General features: G+C 46.5%; 1 protein-coding gene across 7 annotated transcripts in view; it reads right to left on the bottom strand.

The window, feature by feature from the left end:
• Positions 1–20,897, bottom strand: part of HEMK1 (HemK methyltransferase 1, mitochondrial release factors N(5)-glutamine) — a 156,480-nt gene that overhangs the window by 132,476 nt on the left and 3,107 nt on the right. For all 7 annotated transcript variants that reach the window (XR_016438467.1, XR_016438468.1, XR_016438469.1 and 4 more), the window contains exon 5: positions 18,949–19,042. Coding sequence is in view for 2 of the 7 variants with exons in the window: in XM_090021817.1 (XP_089877943.1) it covers positions 18,949–19,042 (94 nt within the window). In the remaining 5 variants the exon portion in view is untranslated. The remainder of the gene's footprint in view (positions 1–18,948; positions 19,043–20,897) is intronic.

Below are 20,897 nucleotides of genomic sequence, written 5' to 3' on the forward strand. Positions count from 1 at the left end.
GGGATTTAATAGCAGCCTTCAGCTACCTGAAGGGGGGTTCTAAAGAGGATGGAGCTGGACTCTTTTCAGTGGTGGCAGATGACAGAACAAGAAACAGTGGTTTCAAGTTGCAGGAGGGGAAGTTTAAGTTAGATATAAGAAAACAATTTCTCACAAGGAGGGTAGTAAAGCACTGGAACAGGTTAACCAGAGAGGCTGTATAATGTCCATCTTTTGAAGTTCTGAAGACCTGGTTAGATAAAGCCTTAGGTGGCATGATATAGCTGGGGATGGTCCTGCTTTGAGCAGGAGTTTGGACTAGATGACCTCCTGATATCAACCCTAATTTTCTATGATTCTATAAACAAAGTGAACAGGGAACTGAGATTCACCAAGTCCCAGAATACTAGAACTAGGAAGCACCCACTGAATAAAGTATGGAACAGATTTTAAACTAACAATAGAAGTAATCTTTTAAGCAATGTGTAGATAATTTATGGAACTCATTGCCACAGGAAGGGGTAGAGACAGGTAGCATAGCCAGGTACAAAAAGGGACTGAATAAATTCACAGATGATAGATCTATTAATGGTTACTGAACAGAAGTCGGAGCCATTTCCTCTGGTATCTCTAAATCTATAAGGGTGAATGCCTGGGGGTACTAAATAGGGGATGGATCACTGTAGAAATATCCTGTTCAATACTTTCCCTCTACAGCATCCGCTTCTGCCACTGTTGGAAATGGGAAACTGGGCTATGCGGATCATTGGTTTGACCTAATATGACACTTCGTATGCTCGTATAGTGTCTGTCGTTTTATATACAATATTGCTTTAAGCCTGTGTACTATATACTTCCACCCTTCAGATTCATAGTCACACACTCCTTGCCATACTGTGACGAATTGACTGGTGTCTCAGCTGCAATGCCATTATATGCAGGAAGCAACTGACTGGGCCTGGGTTGCACGCACCCTTGGGCTCACAAAGCAGGTGTTCCCATAAAATTTCCCCAAGGGGCCTGATCCATGTAGGCATGCTCAAATCACAACTGATAGCACAGAGTTCAGCTCCAAGCATGGCATTTGCACCCAGGAGAAGTAGCAGCAGTGGTGCCCATCTGTTGTAGAACTGCCTAGGAAGGAAGTGATACAGGGGCTCGTGCTGATGCTGATGCCTTTCTTTTATACAATAGCCTAGTAAATTGTAGAAGCCTGAGTACTTACCACTGAAAAGAGAGACCTAGTTTTAATTCCCTCCACAGTCTGAGGGGTTCTTCCAACCCCAGCAGAGTGACCTAGGGATTAGGCATGGTAGCTGCAGCACTCTCCTGGGAGGCGGTAAATAATTGATTGCTCCATAATCCTAAGTGAGCGCTATAAACAGCATAATCATCTTTGATCTCCTGACATATCTCTAGAAATCTGATTAGAGTGTCCCTAAGTTTTCCGTCCAAGTGTGTTTGTTTGTGGTGACGAGAGACCCTTTCTAAAAGATGTTATAGTAAAAAATACAGCTAACTACCTCTCTCTGTGGTCAGAAAAATCCACCTCATATTTCCCAAGTGTTCAAACATGTAGTCCCTGACTACAAATTACTTGTTTTTTGTCTATTTTTACTGCGGCAAATTAAAAATGTAAAAGCGACATTAATAATACACCTTTGAAATCTGGCCTAGTTTCAAACTAGCCCCATGGCAGGAGGTGTATTATGCACAGCAAGAATAAATGCTCAGTTATGGGGTTATTAAAATTCAAATGACTGTTTACAACAAATGTTATTAGTATCAATATGGATGCAGCCTACATACTAGAAATCCTGCTAACTTGAGTCACTGCAACCAACAGTGACAGAACTGAATGACCTACACGCTTTTCACTGGAATGGAGTGTGCACTGGAAACAGGGAAAATAGATCTGAAAGAAATCTCTTCTTGCACTCCCCACAAGAAACAACCCCATTCAGCAGCTTTACTCTGGCACATAACAGTCTTGGTGAGAGGGTTAATGAGATTCTCTCAAACTTCTGGCAGTGGAAATGAGCTACAGCAGAAAGGTGAGGGGTGGGGTGCAGAGAGATGCCCAAACATCTCACAGCTTGACTCTGAGAGCCATTACCATCAGTCCTCAATGAGAGGATACATTTCACCCAAAAGCAAGGAACAGCAGATGGGAGGCCTGGAAAAGAGAGACAGAAATGGGAGAAGGCAAGATCCAGAGAAGAAAGCTGATGAGAGGTGATAGGTTGGGATGGGCAAGCTGGGCCTGAGGAGCACTTACTGCCAGAATGAAAGCTAGAAAATTTCCTCCCAGAAGGCAACTCCATAGTCCACCAGATGGTTGTTGCCTCACCTCTGCCTGCCTGCCTAAGGCACGAGTGCCCCAATGCTGCGCCCTAATTCCATCTAGCAGCCTCACTGCACACCTTCACAGCATCTGCTTGCAAACACAACTTTGCTCCACTCTCCCTTGTTAGTCTGTAAAAGCAGCAAAGCTGAGACTCAAGGCTCTGAGGTAAAAACTCCCACCTCTATTAGATTCATTATGAAACCTTGAACAATTCACACTTTCCCTCTGTGCCTCAATCAAACAGAGGTGATGATAATTCCCTACCTCACAAGGGTACTGCGTAGTAGGGAACTGAAAGACTGTGTCTAAAAGACTGACATGTGCTATGGTGGCAGGGACCACAGAAGCACTTAGGTACCCACATAATACTTGTGAATCATATAATCACAGAAAAATTAGGTTGAAAGGGTCCTCAGGAGGTCATCTAGTCCAACCCCTGGCTCAAAGCAGGAGCATCCCCAACCAGATCATCTCACCCAGGGCTTTGTCTAGCTGGGTCATAAAGGCCTCCAAGGATGGAGATTCCACCACCTCTCTATGTAACAAGTTCCAGTGCTTTACAACCCTCCTAGTGAGAAAACTTTTCCTAATATCCAGCCTAAACTTCCCTTGCTGCAACTTAAAACTAGTGCTCCTTGTTCTGTCATCTGCCACCACTGAGAACATTTAGCTCCATCCTCTTTGGAACCGCCCTGCAGGTAGATTAGGGCTGCTATTAAATCCCCCCTCAGTCTTCTCTTCTGCAGACTAAATGAGCCCACTTCCCTCAACCTGTCCTCATAAGTCATGTGCCCCAGCCCCCTAACCATTTTTGTTGCCCTCTGCTGGATTCTGTCCAATTTGTCTACATCCTTTCCATCTGGGAGGGACCCAAAAATGGACACAGTTACGGATATGGCCTCACTAGTGCTGAATAGAGGGCAATCATTTCCCTTGATCTGCTGGCAATGCTCCTACTAATGCAGCCTATTATGCTGTTAGCCTTCTTGGCAACAAAGGCACACTGTTGACTCGCATCCAGCTTAATGTCCACTAAAACCCCTTCTTCTGCTTTTCTGCAGAGCTGCTGCTTAGCCCATCGGTCCCCTGCCTGCACCAGTGCATGGGATTGTTCCATTCTGAGTGCAGGTCTTTGCAGTTGTCTTTGTTGAACCTCATGAGATTTCTTTTGGCCCAATCCTCCAATTTGTCTAAGTCACTCTGAATCCTAGCCCTACCCTCCAGCATGTCTATTACTATTCTCCCCACAGTTCGGTGTCATCTGCAAACTTGCTGAGGGTGCACTCCATTCCATCTTCCAGATCATTTTTAAAGATATTGAACAAAACTGGCCCCAGGACCAACCTCTGGGGCACAACTACCAGCTGCCAACTAGACATTGAGCCACTGATCACTACCCACTGAGCCCAACAACCCAGCCAGGTTTCTATCCACCTTACACTCCACCCATCCAATCCACACTTCCTTAGCTTGCTTGCAAGAGTACTGCAGGAGGCCGTATCAATAGCCTTGCTAAAGTCAAGTTATATCACGTCCACTGCTTTTCCGACATTCACAGAGCCAGTCATCTTGTTAAAGAAGACAATCAGGTTGACCAGACATAATTTGTCCTTGGTGAATCTATGCTGACTGTTCCTAATCCCCTTCTCCTCCAGGTGCTTAGAAATGCATTCCTTGAGGACCTGTCCCCCGCATGATTTTTCCACAGATTCAAGTGAGGTTGACCGGTCTGTAGTTCCCTGGACCCTCCTTCTTCCCTTTCTTAAAGATGGGCACTATATTTGCCCTCTTCCAATCATCCAGAACCTCCCCTGATCACCATGAGTTTTCAAAGATAATGGTCAGCAGCTCTGCAATCACATCAGCCAAGTCCCTCAGCACCCTCGGGTCCATCTGGCCCCATGGACTTGTAAATGTTCAGCTTTTCTAAATAGTCCCTAACCTGTTCTTTCACCACTGAGGGCTGCTCACCTCCTCTCCAAACTGTGTTGCCAAGTGCAGTAGCCTGAGAGATGACTTTGCCTGGGAAGACTGAAGTAAAAAAGGAGTTGAGCACTTCATCCTTTTCTTCCTCATGTCACTAAGCTGACTCCCCCGTTTAGTAAGGGACACACACTTCCCTTGACCTCCCTCTTGTTGCCAACATACTTGTAGAAACCCTTCTTGTTACACCGCATGCCCCGTCAGCTGCAACTCCAACTGTGTTTTGGCCTTCCTGGTTTCATCCCTGCATGCCCAAGCAATATTCTGTTACTCCTCCATAGCCATCAGCCTAAGCTTACGTTTCTTGTTAGTGTCCTTTTTGTGTTTAAGCCCACTGAAGAGTTCTCTGCTAAGCCAAGCTGGTTGCCTGCCGTATATGTTAATCTTCCTGCTTATCAGAATGGTTTATTTCTGCACATTCAGTAAGGTTTCTTTAAAATATATCATATGATATATTCATTCCTATCAATGAACTCTTAAGCTGGGCTGATAGCAAGGAGGTGATCTTTTGCTCTAACGAAGGGCTCCAAGTTTCACTGACACTACACTGGAAGGGAGAGCTGAGTATGCCACAAGCCTAGTGACTTCTTTGATGACACAAGGTTGCTGGTAGCATCTCTGAGGCACAATTTCCAGGGTTTTTTCCTCACAAAAGAAAGGGGCTAAATATATATATATATATAGTTGGAAAATAATAGGGCAGCAGACCCTGGAAGGCTTTTTTCTCAGGAGGGAGGAATTTCAGCATCATAACTTTTTAGAGGATGGCCAAAGATTATGTATATAATATTGCTTGTTTTTCCTTACTGCAAGGCCCTCAAACATTCTTCTCTTAGCAAAGCAGCCCATCTTGCCCTCATCTTACTCTTCCTGGATGACTTGTTTAACTTCAGTGTCTGATTCCACCTAAGTTCATGCTGGGTTTCCCCTCCCCCCGCCCCCCACCCTCAATCTCCTGAGCTAATTGTGAAATAAGTGCAAAAATTCTGCAAACACCTCCAGTTTCCCCAGGAACCTTTGGCCCACCTCCTCCACCCACAAACCCCCTTCCCCAGCATTGGTGTTCTCACAGGTTCTTGGTATTAGCTCTCCCTTCTTGTGGCCAGGTCTCTTGTTCACTGTAATTCTTGGAACTGCAGCTGCACAAAGAGAAAGCGAGGACGCTGCCTGCCAGCACCCAAACCACAAGCTCCCCAGCTGTGCAGCAAAAAGCAACAGACAGTAAGTACATGGTCAGGAAGCTTTCAACATGAAGAGAGACAGAAGGAAACACATTAGAGATTCTCATGCTAGACCAGAAAAAGCACCTAATCTTGTTGGTTACTATTAGTTAAACTAAAATTGCTAGATCTGAACCAAACTTGACCCCTCTCTTCTATTCTAGAAAGACCTTCAGCTGGCCCTCATGACATCTAGGAGTCATGAATGCACTTGCTTCCTAAATATCTCTGCAATAAGACACAGGATGTACAGGGAGACTGGTTCTGAACAAGTAATTAAACTGCTGTCCTACTCCTGCATCCTATTACCTAACCAGGGGTGTCTAACTTATTTGGCCTTGTAGGATGGGTCCAAACCATGGGGCTTCTTGTGGGCCAGATGACACGGCTCTGGCAGTAGGGTGGCAGCTTACTGGTGCAGCTCCAGAATCCAGGGTTGTGAACACTGCTGCCGCTTGCCCCACACCCCCTGGTTCCCCTGCTGTGGACTTGAGCCACTAGCAGCCACAGAAAACTCTGAATTTGGCAATGGACAATGGAGTGTAGTGGCAAGCAGCAGTGGTGTTCACTCCCTGGATTCTGCAGCCACGCCAGTGAAGTGGTTTCAGTAGCTGTGCCCTTTATGGACCACCAGTTGGACAGCCTTGCATTAGATCATTCTGTCTCTCTACTTTCTTCTTTCTGCCAGCAAAAACCACAATGAAAACAGCATATGTGAGACTTAACTTATAATCATTCACCTCAGAAAATGGATCCCAAGCATAAACACTTCTAGTAAGGGAACAGAAATAGGAGAATGCAACCCACCAGTCAAAACTAGTTGATGCTTCTCCAGTATTGAAGAGCAAAATGGCCTACTTGCAAGTGCTCATTACGCCGTGATTGTTCAGTGAAATTATTTGCCAAGTCACTGGAATTTTACAAGTCAGTCACTCACAAGTACCTTGCAGATATTAAAGAAAAAACACATTTCACTGAATAACCTGTTATTCACTGAACCCAGGCCCATCTACAAAACCTAAGCTTTCTAAATTATCTTTCACAAAATACAGGCTAAAGGCAGAAAAGCCCATGTGTAATTAACCTCTTCACTCCATCCCTTTCTCTGTTGCTCATGATCAAATCCAGAGTGGATTCTGTATGAGCACTGCTGTCATGCTATTTCCTGGTAGCTCTAGGCCATGTGACTGTTGACACCAAACCCAAGATTATGGCAGAAGGAAATAGCCATTCTCATTGGGGAAGAGCTTGCTGGCACCCATAACCTTTCTAGCAGACTTATGGTTATACTACAGAATCTCTGCACAATTTAAAGCAAAGACGGTCCACACACACAAACTGCACGCACCATCTGCGACACCTGTGTGTGGCATATGGCCAATTTGGGAGGCAGTACAGTGGCAGAAGAGGCAGGGAACAGAAAGCAGACCAGCAGATCAAGAGGGGGCAGAAAGCAGAACAGTGGATTGGGCAGGGGAAGGGGATCTGAGCAGGACTTGTGGAGGGCACAGGGCTTGATTTGTGGCACAACTGGCAAAAAGTTTGGCTCCACCTAGTTTAGAGCCACTTCAGCCCCTGTCTGCAGTGCTAACTATAGCAGAACAGGGTCAGTGTTGAGGGGCATCTAGCGTAACAGTGTGTGTGTTATGAACAGGACTGGTACCACAGGGGTGGCTGCAGGCCAGGCCTGAGGTGCATCCCCTGAGCTATGTATGATTCCCAGGGGATAGGGAATTATTGTCAAATACTGGGAAGTAACTGTTAATTTCCTTATATATAATACAAAATTAACTGTATAGGGGCTGGGGCAGCAGGGAGAGGTTTCCTTCAGGCTTTGACTCTGAAATGCCCCACATTCCCTGGGGGCATCTCTTTAGGCTATGTTGCTCCTGCCTTAAATGCCTTGACAGCTGCAGTAAAGATGAGGTCCGAGAGGGCAGCAGCCACTTGAGGTGCAAGGCCTCCATCACTCTTGGACCACACATGGGTGGAGGGCAGAGAGCAACAGCAAAACCTAGCTCTGCACCCTTCAACATTCGAACACTTCCTGGGAATGTTTTTAGGAGCTCTTGCATTTCCCAGAAACCCTGATTCCCAGAATCCAGGACTTTCTGTAGAGCCTAATCTGATATTAACTCAATCACCCTGTTCTGTGCCTGTTTGTCCACTGGCTTCCAATCAATCTGTGGCAGAGTACTAAGAAGCCAAGCCAGAAACGTGAGCATATGGCAATGACCTTGGGAGACATGGAAAAAGAGCCCCCTTTTCAAATATGAGTCTTCTGGTTCAGTGCTCAGAAGGCAGCCAGGTTACAGCCAAACTGGGCTGCAGCTGTGTGGAGACAGAACACTTCACAGGCCTCATGAATCTGCTGTCTGGCCTTCGGGACACCTCTGATGGAAAGATTGCTGAGGCAGACATTCCCAGTGCTCTCAGGACAGCAGGCCAGCACCAGGCCATGCAATGGGGTCTCCATTCCCAGACAGAACAGAAGGTGGGAAAATCAAGAGACTGCAAGATAGCTGGATGGGTGCCTCCCATATAAATCTTCGCCATCTCAGTCATATCTCCTCATGAGCAAGCCTTTGACCTCCTTTGAAGCACACAGGCATTCTTCTCTTGCTATTGACTACCGGCAGGGACCACAGCCTGAACTGGGTGGGCTCAAAGCAGTGTTAGTCCAATCCTATATGGCAACCCTTCAGTCCCTAAAACCCTATTTACAGTACTGTAAAACACAATGGATTCTGCCCACACCAATTTGCAACATTTATTCAACGCAAACTTATCCCATGACTTTATTTCGGTAAACTCACCCAGCTCTGGTACTGCCTGTCCGCCCTGTCCTTTAATTGCCAGAACATGCTCTTTCCAACTGAGACCTGAAAAATACAGGACCAGGATGGGTCCCACCTTGAACAGAATGGATACAGCTGAGGAAAGGAAACTAAAAAGCCTTGGGGCTTGCAGGACTGGTGTCTCAACTACACTATAATGTCACCTACATCTAGAACACTTATCAATTAAATTCATGTCACAGAGGGCATATGCGCCACCAGAAGACAGCAATCCCCCTTTCTCTGCTTGGCATGGAGAGGGAGACATTGTCTGTGAAAAGAAAGGATAAGAATTTTTAATTTAAAATAGATGTTTTAATACAGCACACTGGCACCCACCTACTTACGACACACCTTCTATGCAAACAGACCATCCTTCCAGTTGATTAAAAAGCCAAAAAGAACCACTGTGACCACCTAGTTTGACCACCTACATAACAGAGGCCATATGGCTTCCTTGAATTGACTTTGGTTTGAACTAAGTCGCCTCTTTTAGGAAAACATGACATCTTGATTGAAAAACTCCGAGTCATAGAGAATCTTCCACAGCCTCTTGGTAAAATTGTTCCATTAATAATTAGTTACTCTGACTTAAACACATACTCCTCTTTCTAGACTGAATTTGTTTAACTTTGATCTCTAGCCTCTGATTCCTATTACACCTTTGTTTTATAAGGTATGTCTACAAGGCACAATACAATACTGTGCAGGGACCAGAAGCAGTATAACCACTTCCTGGTTTTCTTCCAGCTCACTGATAAAAATATGAAATAGTAAAAGACAAGAACTGATTTACAAGGGACCCCACCAAAAATAAGCTTGTGTGATGGTAACTCCCCATTCAAACTACACTTTCAAACATAGCAATGAGAGCATTTATACTCCATTTAACATGTGTCATGTTGTTACTGAATCGCTCTAGTTTCTGAATCAAAATGTTGTGTCTTATCAAGTCCCAGGCCTTGCAGAAGTCCAAGTGCCTGTTTTATCAGAAGATCCCAAAGCCCTTTATTAGGGTGCACAAACAGTATAAACACTTGTTCACAAACAGGAAACTCAGGCACACAGAGAAAGGAAGGAGAACTTGCCTTTGGTGAGAAAGTGGTAAACTTTGGAAAAGAACACAGATCTTGTGGCTTGTAGCCCACTGTTTCAACCATTAAACTAATAATGTCCTTCTGTACTTTCTGACAAATGACAGTTTGTAGCATTAACAGTCAGCTAGGAAAATAAATGCAGAATTTTTCATTAGAATTTTCCACTGAGCACTGACACTGGTTTCTCAGTCAGAAAAATACAATGCTGCTTACTCATAAAGCTGTGGAAAAATCCCCACCTTGCAATTTCAGTTTGAATATATAGGTCAAGAAATTCAGAATGTCCCTGTTCTTCTCTTCTTTTCTGTGGGTATGAATTCACTGAAAGGTTAATAATTAAAATTACCTAAAGTTGGGTTAAAATCCAGGTGCTCTCTCTTTGGGAGTACACGATTTTAAAAAAATCTCTCATACAAAAGAGATCCTCCAGTAGACACAAAGGGAGCAAAGGTTTTGGTAGGTATTTCCATACCAGAATATTGGGGTTAAAAAGAAAACACAATACAAGAAAAAGTTAGAAAATGCAGAAATAAAGCTTATATACTCCCCAAAACAGTATCCAAACCATCTGTCCCCAGAGATGCAGCCATTTTCCTTTCTTTGTGTATAAAAATGTTTCCCACAGAATGGGGTTTACAATTTGTTTCACATACCCACCATCTTCCACACTAAATATATAAACCATTTTGTGCTCATACTGTCCTTTTCTCTTTTCAGGGCAGTGTTCAGTTTTCATGATCTGGCCTCCAAATACAAGATAGGAAGATCTACTGAGGCTCTGAGATAGTGCTGAGATTGCTGTGAGCCAAATGGCTGTGAAGGAGTCACAGGGCCTCCTCGGGAGTCTCCCAACGCTCAGGTCAGGTGCTGACATTGAGGGTGGATAAGCCTGGAAGGATAACAGGGATTCTCCCTTCCTGCAACTCTTTCCACAGGAAGGCAAGTCAGAGTGTTCTGGAGGGATGCAGCTCTCCTCCACACCCTCACCAACCATCATCTCCAAGGTAGGGGGATAAGGGAGGGAGACAATTTTTCTCTAAAATCAAGTTTTGCTTTGCCTCAGTCTACAGCATCAGAGAACAGGGAGGGAGAGGGACGATTTGATACTGGAAACCCTAACAATCATTAACTACGAGAATAAGTTCTGGAAGTCAAAGGAACCAAAAGGAAGGTAGGTGAATCTGAGCCTGGAGTGCCCTCTAGGGGTAAAACACATGCTACCGAAAAAATGCCTTTCTAAGATGAACTAGGGAGGGAGGTGGTTAGCTGTGTAGAGGACAACACTCAAACTTCCTCCTATACATGGGATTAAGATAAAGCGTCATCTCAATCTGTAATTACCCATGTAGAATAATATCTGTCTCACCTCTGCTTTGAGCTAGCATTCACCTGATCGTTTTCCCTTGTGCAGTAAGGTGCTAAAGCTCAAAGATTAAGAAAAGGCCCAGTACACCATTTAGTCCAATAATCCTTCTCAAAAAAATCCTATAACCTATTGTAGAATTATATTCTAATTAGATTTAAAGATTTTTACAGCAGAGATGATGCTCCCTTTTGGTTCGCAGGGCACCTAACACAATGGGTCCATGCCTGGGACTCTTTAAGTACTATAACAAAACAAATTTTATTATTAGTACATCAAAAACAGGGGTTCAAATCAAGAATTGAGGCCCCAGTGCATTAGGCCCTGTACAAACATGTAGTAAAAAGGTAATCTCGTTTTCCACGTAGAGCCTGAGTTTAGAGGCTGGATCAGCAGAAACAGTACTTTCCCCAACTAGCAACAGGAACCCAATTTTGTATTTTTAAATACATATGCACTAGAAATGTAATGGAAACAACACTGAATCAACTAGGGAGCAGAAGCCTGCCAATATGGCTCCTCCCTGCAATCTAGGGTAGCAAATCCTGGCAGTGAACTGCCTACAAATGATCTACAGCCCATGACTTATTCACTGACTTTATTTGATGAATGATTTCTAACAACCAATGACGCTGAGGGCACTGCAAGCCGCTTGCTGGCAAATCACAAAAAAAGGAACAATTTTAGTGAAGACATTTGATTATAAATTGTTAAGAAGTTCTTCCTGTTACATGTACTCAGCAAAATGGAATTCCTGAAAAGTTGCACTGATAAGACAGGCTTGCAACACCCAGCACAGAACTCACTGCACAAAACTCCTGTCTGAGGCAACCTAGGCCAGCAGAGGGAAAAGGAGCTAGACACCCACTCAGCTTGTGCAACACACAGCACACAGCCCATGATTTCCTGGAAAGAACATGTGCATACAGCCAGCATGTTGCCAGGTGCTACTGAACAGCCAGATCTTGCCCCCATATTCTTCCTGTCCAAATATCCTCCCACAGAGCCAGTGCTTACAGAAGCGAGAACTAGTCCCAGTGCTGTTGTGGCTGTGACGTAAATAGTTTTCCCAAACACCTTCTGAGGCAACAAAAAACAACACCAGCTATCCGAGCTACCAACATTTTTGTCAGCTCTGGCCAGCTTTGGAGGTGGGTAGACTAGGAGATGGGGAAAAAAGGCCAGTCAGCAAAGATACAACAGCACTCTTCAACATCAAATACCAGCAGGGGCTGGATCAAAATACAACGGCTTTATAAACAGCCAACAACAGGTGCTCCCATTGCTGCAAGGGAGGAATTACAGAATCAGACCTGTGTAATGCACAGGCGCACACAGAGCAGCAAATGGGAAACTAGGCACACCTTAGCCTCTCTCCCCCATGCTGCTGCCAAATAGTACATGACACATGCAATGATGGTGATGAAAGAACAGAAAGCAAAGAAAGAGCACCAGCTGCAGGACAGCAACAGCCTGGTGTAGAGGCTGCTGTTGTTGCTCTTTTTGGTCATAACACGTTAGGTCCCCTTCCATCCAGCGACTGATATTATTCTCCATTCATCAGCACCCACTTGCTATCGTCACCTACCATGATAAGTTATGGTCTCCATACCTCTTATACTTCCAGATGAAATGCTGAATCGGATAAATCCTCCCTCCACCTTATGATCATTCACATCTCAGCTACTGGTTTTACAACTGGCTGCCTGACCACCTGTTCCTTCCTGCCAGGTTTGGTGAATTAGATTTAAATTAGTGAGTGGTAGGATATGCCATGTTTTCCTGCCACATCTCTCCTGTGGATGTGAAAATCATTCACAGGAAACTCAATGAAAGGTCTGTCTGAAGTTTTCTGAATTCTGACCAGGGCATTGACATGGGGTTTCTATCCCACAGGTGACCCTGGGAGAGTGTGACTGGCTGGGAAGAAGTGACATGACTACACTCTTTGGAAAAGGTATCATGGTTCAGGTTGTATCTTCGCTGCCCACTCCAGCACCTAGGGCCAAGCAAAAGGAGATATTTTGATCTAATCTAGGGTCTGAGTGTAACTGGCACAGTTACGCTGGTTAACGCCTCCACGAATAGGACAGGCATCTGGCTGGGGTCATCTGACCCCAGCACTCTCCTGCCTAGGCAGGGGGTCGGACTCCATGAGCTGTCGAGGTCCCTTTCAACCCTAGCATCTATGAAGGAACTTACACAGCTTGTTTGCATGGGGAACTTAGTGTGAAACGTTGTAGGGCAATGGTGTTCAACCTTTTGGCCCTGTGGGCCAGATGTGTGGTTTGGAGCTCGTGTGTGAGTCAGATCAGGCCCTCTGTAAGCCAGATTGGACCCAGGGGTCCAGCATTGCCCCCTGTGCTAGGATTGGGCCCTGGCACCGCCTCCTCCCTATCCCACAAACCAGGATTGGGTCCTGAGTCCAGCACCGCCCCCTTCCCCCTCATGCTGGGACTGGGTCAAGAAGCACTGGGACTGCCCCCTCCCACTCCCCTCATGCCAGGACTGCGTCTTGGGTGCTTGGCCCCACCCATGCGCAGCCCTGCACACCAGAAACAGGCACTTGATCCAACGTGCAGGGCAGGGGGCTCAACAGATGTTCACAGATTTGACAGCATGGGACCAATAACACCACATGCCCACCAAGAAATTTATGGACCCATGGGGAGCCTCTCAAGGCAGATGACAAAGTGCCACAGGCTGAATCTCTTGGAGGTCAGCTCTGTTCTGGGGTAAGATGCCTTTTTTAGGTTTAATTTATGTCACCTAGAGAGTGGTTTATGCCATAATCAAAAAAGACAAAAAATGAGCCAACAAAAGCAGCCAAATCAAGAACTGCTGTGCTCGGGGGAAGGGATAAAATTGGGTCCAAGTAGGGTAACTCTTCAGAACCGTGTTTGCCTCAGACTCCTGCAGGGGCATTGCCACACATACAGAGAGAGCTGGGACCCAAATGGTTCTCTCCCCACTATGGAGCCATTGGGGAAAACTGGGAGAAGTCAGCCAGAAACTCCAGTCAGTCAAAGCGGAGAGTATCAAAGCAGGGGCCTCTGGCCACTTGGAAAATTTTGCAGTTCTGACCATACTTCCTCTGCTGTTTACTGAGAAGCTGGTTCCTCTAATCCTGCCCCAACCTCATGAACAGTTTGCTTCATTCCACATCTACCTCTTTTACCCTCTCACAGTCAAATGTTGCATTCATGCTGCTGATGGAACACTGGTATGTTCTCCCCCTTCTCCTACCCTGCATGAGTCCTGTCTATTTAGAAGATCCCTACCTCCAAGATCTGAAAAATCTGCCTCTGCTTTGGAGTCTGTTACACATTGGGCTGTTGTCTTGGGTGCCCATTAGTCACAAGCATAATAAACATGATTGTCAATAATGAAGAGTCCGCATAATGGGTCATAATGGTTTTCCTATATAAGGATCACATAAAGCTGTTTGATGCAGACTACTCCTCAGTCAAAAAACTTGCACTGATTTTTTGTCTCAGGCTACACTAGCTTCTTCCCAGCACAGCATGGTATAGAACACATTAAATTTTGTTACATGTTTAGGACTGTAAATCCAAAAAGACGACAAAGCCAGTACAGAAATACAAATCGCCTGAGCGAGGGACTAACATTAGAGGGATGAGGGTGAGGAGGGGAACACAACTAGGTTGCAGAAAATACAATGTTAGCCAATTAAGCCCAGGGGTAGGCTTGTAATTTAGGCCAGCAGAAATACATCTACCCAGTCATGCAAACATACAGGCACGATAAGCAATTTTCTCTGGTATTGGCAACTATGGCCTACATATCATTCTACCAATATGCCCTCATTCCTGAGCTGGAAGAGTCATGTACTATGTTCATGTTCCTCCCAGTGGGTTAGGAGCACTTCATCTACACCAGGTGTAAGCTGGTATCTACCCTGAAGGAGAAGTCACAGATTGGAAGCACAGGTATCCATACTGCACTGCATGTGTGACCAGGAAGATTACTTGGACAAGAGTTGAGAGAGGCTGGTACTAGATAGGGCAATGAGAAGAAGTGGCAGAGAATGCCTCTACTCAGAGAATGAGGATCCCCAGAACCGAAGAGCAGCAGACTGAAGTAAAAAACCGCTTTCAGGCACTCTGCAGTAGAACTGCTGAGGAAGAGGCAGAGGAGAGACATCTACAGGGATGAGGCAGAGGAGGCAGCAGCATAGGGAGCAGGAAGTGCAGGGCCCCAAAGACAGGGGTTCTAGGACCACTGCACCAAGAAGGAAGAGAAGAGTGGTGGTGGTTGGTGACTCCCTTCTGTGAGAGACAGAGGCACTAATTTGTCACCCAGATTTGGGGGCCCAGGAGGTGTGGTCTCTGTCCGGAGCCCAAATTCAGAAAATCACAGAGAGACTGCCAAAACTCATCCATCCTTCAGACCACTACCCATTCCTGCTTGTCTATGTATGCACCAACGATACTGCCAGGAAGGACACTGATCAGATCAGATGCGACTGTGAGGCTCTTGGCAGCAGCATTAAGAAGCTTGCAGCGCACTGTGCTCCAGTGGTGTTTTCTGTGATTTTTCCCATGAAAGGCAAGGATCCAGGGAGAGACCACCATATCCTAGAAGTAAGCACAGGGCTGAGATGGTGGTGTTGATGTGAAGGCTTTGGCTTCTTTGGCAACAGGCAGATTTTCTTGGAAGGACAACTAATATCAAGAAATGGGATCCATATGACAAGAACAGGGAAGAGCACCTTTGGGCGTCGTTTAACCTAGACAACCTAGTAAGGATGGCTTTAAGCTAGGTTCCACAGGGGATGGTGATCAAAATCATCCAGCAGAGTGCACAGTTCAGAAAAGAAAGGACTCAAAGCAGCAACATACCTGTGGGAAAGGACCAGAAAACCATAGGACTGTATACAATGGAAGCAAGTAGGTCAAAATGGAAAATATGTCAGACGCATGTATACAAATGCAAGAAGCGATATGAGAAATAAACAAGATATGCTAGAAGCTGCAGCCTGTAAAAAGATCTATGATCCGATTGGCATCACAGAGACCTGGCAGGACAGCTCTTATAACTGGAATATCAACATTGAGGGTTACATTCTGTTTCAGACACGTTTGGGAGAATAGGTGTTGGTGTTGTCTTGTATGTCAAAAACACATGCTTGTTCTCTGGATCAGGAGGAAAAAGACAGAAAAGCAGCATGCATTTGGATGAAGATGAAATGTGAAAGATGAAGCATAATGGTGGGGATTTATTATAGGCCACCAAATCAGGAAGAGGAAATGGATGAGGCACTCTTAAAGGAGGTGACAAATCCATCCAAAAACAATGGGATGGTACTGTTACAAGACTTCAATTTTCTGGAGAACTGCTGGAAGAACAATAAAGTAAAATGTCAAACCGGTTCCTAACTTGTGCGAAGGACAATTTTCTGTTCCAGAAACTGGAGGATACAACTAGGAGATAATCTATCTTGGATTTTGTCCTGACCAACAAGGAAGAACTGGAGAAAGATGTGAAGGTGACGGGCTCAGTGATGTTCAGTGTGTTTATTAATGATTTGGATGCTGATATAGAAAGGCCCTTGAGCAAGTTTGCACATGATAAAACTGGGAAGAACAGCAAACATATTGGAGGATGTGAGTGCAATTCAGAGGGATCTTGACAGATTGGAAAGTTGGGCTAGAGCTAACAGGATGGAGTTCTATGCACTCAAACAGAAAGTGCTAAACCTTGGGAGGAATAATCAAAAACACAAATATAACGTGGATGACACCTGGCTGGATGGCAGCACTATGGAAAAGGACTTGGGAGTCTTCACCGACCACAGAATGAGTCTTCACCGTGATGTAACTGCACAAAAGGTGATGGTGGTTTTAGGATACATCAGTAGAAGCATTAGGTGCAAGCAGAGCTGTCCCTAGGATATGGCAAATCAGGGCAACTACTCCAGGTCTAGTGCTTTGGGGAAGCCCTGTGTAGCGGCCATGGCCCCTCCCACAGGACCCACCTGAGGCAGGCGGCTCAGCCCCACACTGAGGTAGAACCACAGGGAACCACGCCCCCCTTTGCAGAGATACCATGACCCCACACTGTTAAGGGGGGCCCCGCACAGGCTGGTTTGCCCTAGGCCCCGTATCCTTCTAGGGTCAGCTCCAAGTACAAGACATGGGAGATGAAAGTGTGTCTCTACTCGGCACTGGTTAGGCCTCATCTAGAGTACTGTGTGCAGTTCTGGGCTCCACATTTTTAAAAAGTATGTGGAGTTGTTAGAGAGGGTTCAGAATCAGGCATTCAAAGTGATAAAAGGCTTGGAAAACAAGTGATATGAGGAGAGGCTGAAGGAACTAAGCGTATTTAGCTTGCGGAAAAGGTGCTTAAGAGTGGATGTGATATTTGAAGGGCTGCCATAAAGAAGGAAAACACCTTTTCTCTCTTGCTGCAGAGAGAAGGATGTGAACCAATGTCTTGAAGTTGCAGTAAAGTAGGTTTAGACCGGATATCAGGAAAAACTTCTTCACTGTTAGAACAGCAAGGCAGTGGAGTAGACTGCCTAGGGAAATAGCAGACTCTCCATCACTGGAAATGTTCAAGAAAAGGCTAGACAGCCAATGATCTGGGATGATCTAGGCATAGCTATGAGTAGCTGATACAAGTTTATCAGCTTATCTAGGTTAGCTACAATGGGTATTCCCCATGCTTCTGATTTGCTGGTTGCCCCCAGCCCCACTTTCTGCTACATGTGTCGAGGTGTTTTTAAGCCTTCCTCAGAGGCACTGGTTACTGGCTACAGACAAGGCTGGGGACTTTGACTGGGGTGTGCCAATGCTCCTGCTGGAATCAAAGCCAGAGGTTCCTGGCTAGAGGGTCTTGCCCCTCCGCTCTGGGTCAAACTGACTGCCATGTTTGGAGTCGAGAAGAAATTTTACCCCATGGTCAGACTGGTATAGCCCATGGGGGGTTTTGCCTTCCTCTCTAGCACTGGGCATAGCCCTCTACCTGGGATCTCTTTAGCATATACTGACTACATTTAATTGATGCAGGCTGCTGTGGTTCCCTGCTGTGGCAGGTCAGAATATTAGGTCTGTGTTGTGTCAGGTTTGATGGTAGTCTTATGTAGTTTAGATTATGGATTGTATAGAATGATGTGGATAGGGCTCATCCCATCTCAGGCACAGAGTTAAACTAGATGGACCCCTGGTAGTCCCTTCCTGCCCTACTTCTCTATGATTCTATGATTTACAGGGTTTCCATGGAGACTAGCCCCAACAGTGATAACAGGGTGCACAGCTGGGCAGGGAGCTGCTCTGGGGCCAGGATCCTGCAGCAGTAACGCTGCGGTCCAGAGCCAGGGCAAAGCTGCAATCCAGTGCCCACACGCCCCAGTCAGGGGCTTGCAAGCAGCGGATCATGGCTCTGCCCTAGCTCCAAACCATGCTGTCACCAGTGCAAGATCCCAGCCCTGGCCCTGGAGCAGGTCCCCACCCAGCTGCATGCCCTGCCAGTGCTGCTGGGGTCAGTCTCCATGGAAACCCTGGCTCCACACTATCACAGCCCCACCACTCCCGTGGTCTCCATAGAAACTGGCCACAGCAATGTAGGCAGGGGCTGCTGGGAAATGGAGTTCACTGTGGGTCCAATCCAGCCCGGCTGGACTTTGCCCACCCCTGGCCTATGATGTTAAAGAGGAAAACAGCAGCTGGCCTAATGACTCATGAATTAAGCAATTAGCTGCTCAATCACCAGTGCTGCCCCACTCCCAGCAAGTGGGCTGGGCTTGCCACCACCTCATCCCTCCTTCCCCCACATGCTGCCCCATCTCAGGCCACTTGTGAAGCTACACAAGCCATTGGAATATCTTCAGTGTCCTTAGACTCCAGGGAAAATTATTACAGCTTGAGTGCCACCATAAAAAGGAAATGAAACCATTCCAGTTTCTTCCACCGGGGACTTCCTTACAACCAAGCAAGAGAATATATATATCCGCTACAGTGTGGAGCTGGGGAAACAGGCTCACCTATCCAAACATCATGGGTCAATAGCCCCAGACAACCTTCTTACATGGCACAGGATTAATCTAAAGCAAAGCAGAACATAGAATAATAGTTCATGTTCCTCCTTTCCACAGTCCTACCTCTGTTTCAGGCCGAGGAATGAAGACTGGGGGTCTCATCTTGAGGGTCAGGTCCTGGAAATCCCACTCACCAAGGACATACTGTACAGGCATCCTGAGAGAGGAGGAGGAGAGTTACACATTGCATTAGAACTAGCCTCCCCCTTCTAACAAGTTTTCAGGATTATGTGCCTCTAATAACGAATCTCCAAGGCCTGGACATTGACCCTGTCAGCCTCTTCCATCTTAAATTGCCCATAAACATCAGGGCAATTTAGGAGATGATGTTTAATACAGCAACCATTGCTAACACATGACACTTGTATTAGAATCCCTACACACTTCTCTGTCACGCATCATAAAGTTAATTCTCAAAGGAGAACTGCTCCATAAACACTGGTCACAGGATAACTGGGAAGAGGTACATTCAGGTCCCCTGAAGATCTCTGTTTCCCTAACGATCCAAGTACCTAATCATTGGGGAACCTGTTTTTCCCAGATAAAAACAACCTGCAAAATCTCTGATAAAAAATTCACAGATTCTCTGATAAACTCCCCCCCCCAATCCATTATTAAAATTAAAGGCTCCCCGACAGCTCTCCTGGCCCTGCTGGTTCCCTTCAGCCCCTGCCCCACAGCTTCTGCTCCCCCACCCCTGCTGAAGAGGGCCCCAGGCAGGAGGTGGCAGCTGCTGCAGCAGAGCAGAACTCAGCTCCCCCACTGCTACCTGCCCGCTGTGGGCTTAGGCAGGGGCTGCTCCCCATGCTGGTGCACGCTACCGGGAGGCAGGGGGACCCATATCCCTGACATCTGTGCACACTACCCACTGCAGGCTCCTACCCTGCTGCCCTCCTGACACTTCCACAGCCCAGCACGTGCAACCTGGCACTGCAAGCAGCAGAGCCACGCAGGAAGCTGCCTGCTGCTGTGAGCTCTGCGCTGCCCTGGCAAAGTATCCCCTGCCTGTATGGAAGTGGGGTTGCATGTAGGAGACGCTGGCAACACAGAGTTTGCGGTGGCAGGCAGCTCCTGCGCAGCTCCACTGTACCTCATTGCACTGGGTTCCACACACTGGACTACGGAGGCACCAGGGAGAGCAGCAGAGAACGAGCCCGAGCCCAAGCCCACAGCAGGCAGTCTGCCCTGCCCCATGCACAAATCTGGGGGGCATGGGTTCCTGCATCCTCCTGGGAGTGCACACAGCAGTGGGGAGCTGGCCCCACCCCTGGACAGGCCACCCACGGCCCCGTCCCACTCCCCACCAGGGCCCTAAGCACTGCCTGGCTGGGCTGCAGCCCTGGCCCCAACCCTGCACAACTCCCTCCCTGCTTCCCTATGGGGGCCTCAATCCCCACTCCCTACAACTTACCTGAGAGAGCTGCTCTCCAGGTTGCCTGGCAGAAATGTGCATATACATGCACATGGCACCCCATGCCTATCGGCCCTCCTCCTGCTCCCTCCCAGCCCCTTGTAGGCTGGAACTCTGCCATCCTGCAGGGGGCTCATCACAGAACTGCAAAATCTACAGGTTTCTCCGGTAAAATGAGAAATCCATGTTTGCCTCCAGTAAAAGGTAAAATCCACAATTTACTCTGTTTTTCAATGGGAAACAGAAAACCCAGATCCCTGTTAATCATTTCCTTGCCTCACATAAAGGCCCCAGCATGTCTGGTTCCAGGTGACCTACAGGCACCAGGCCCATTTTACTCCTTAAGCAAAGGATCCAGTGCATCAGTGATTGGCAGGAGTGGGGGGAGATGGAGACCATTTTTGCCACAGTTACAACAGACAAAGACACACCCAACATCGGTAAGGACAAATCTGTTTATAGAATATGAAAGCTGTACCACAGCACAATGACTATATAACCATTTAGGACAGGGTGTTCCCTGTATCCAGAAACTAACAAGGGAGCATAAGCACAAGGCACTACTAGTAATTTTTCTTCTGCTTTCAATAAAGTCAGAAGA

Source organism: Crocodylus siamensis, chromosome 11 (genome assembly GCF_052110815.1).
Source record: "Crocodylus siamensis isolate JL-2025a chromosome 11, ASM5211081v1, whole genome shotgun sequence".
Lineage (NCBI taxonomy): Eukaryota > Metazoa > Chordata > Crocodylia > Crocodylidae > Crocodylus > Crocodylus siamensis.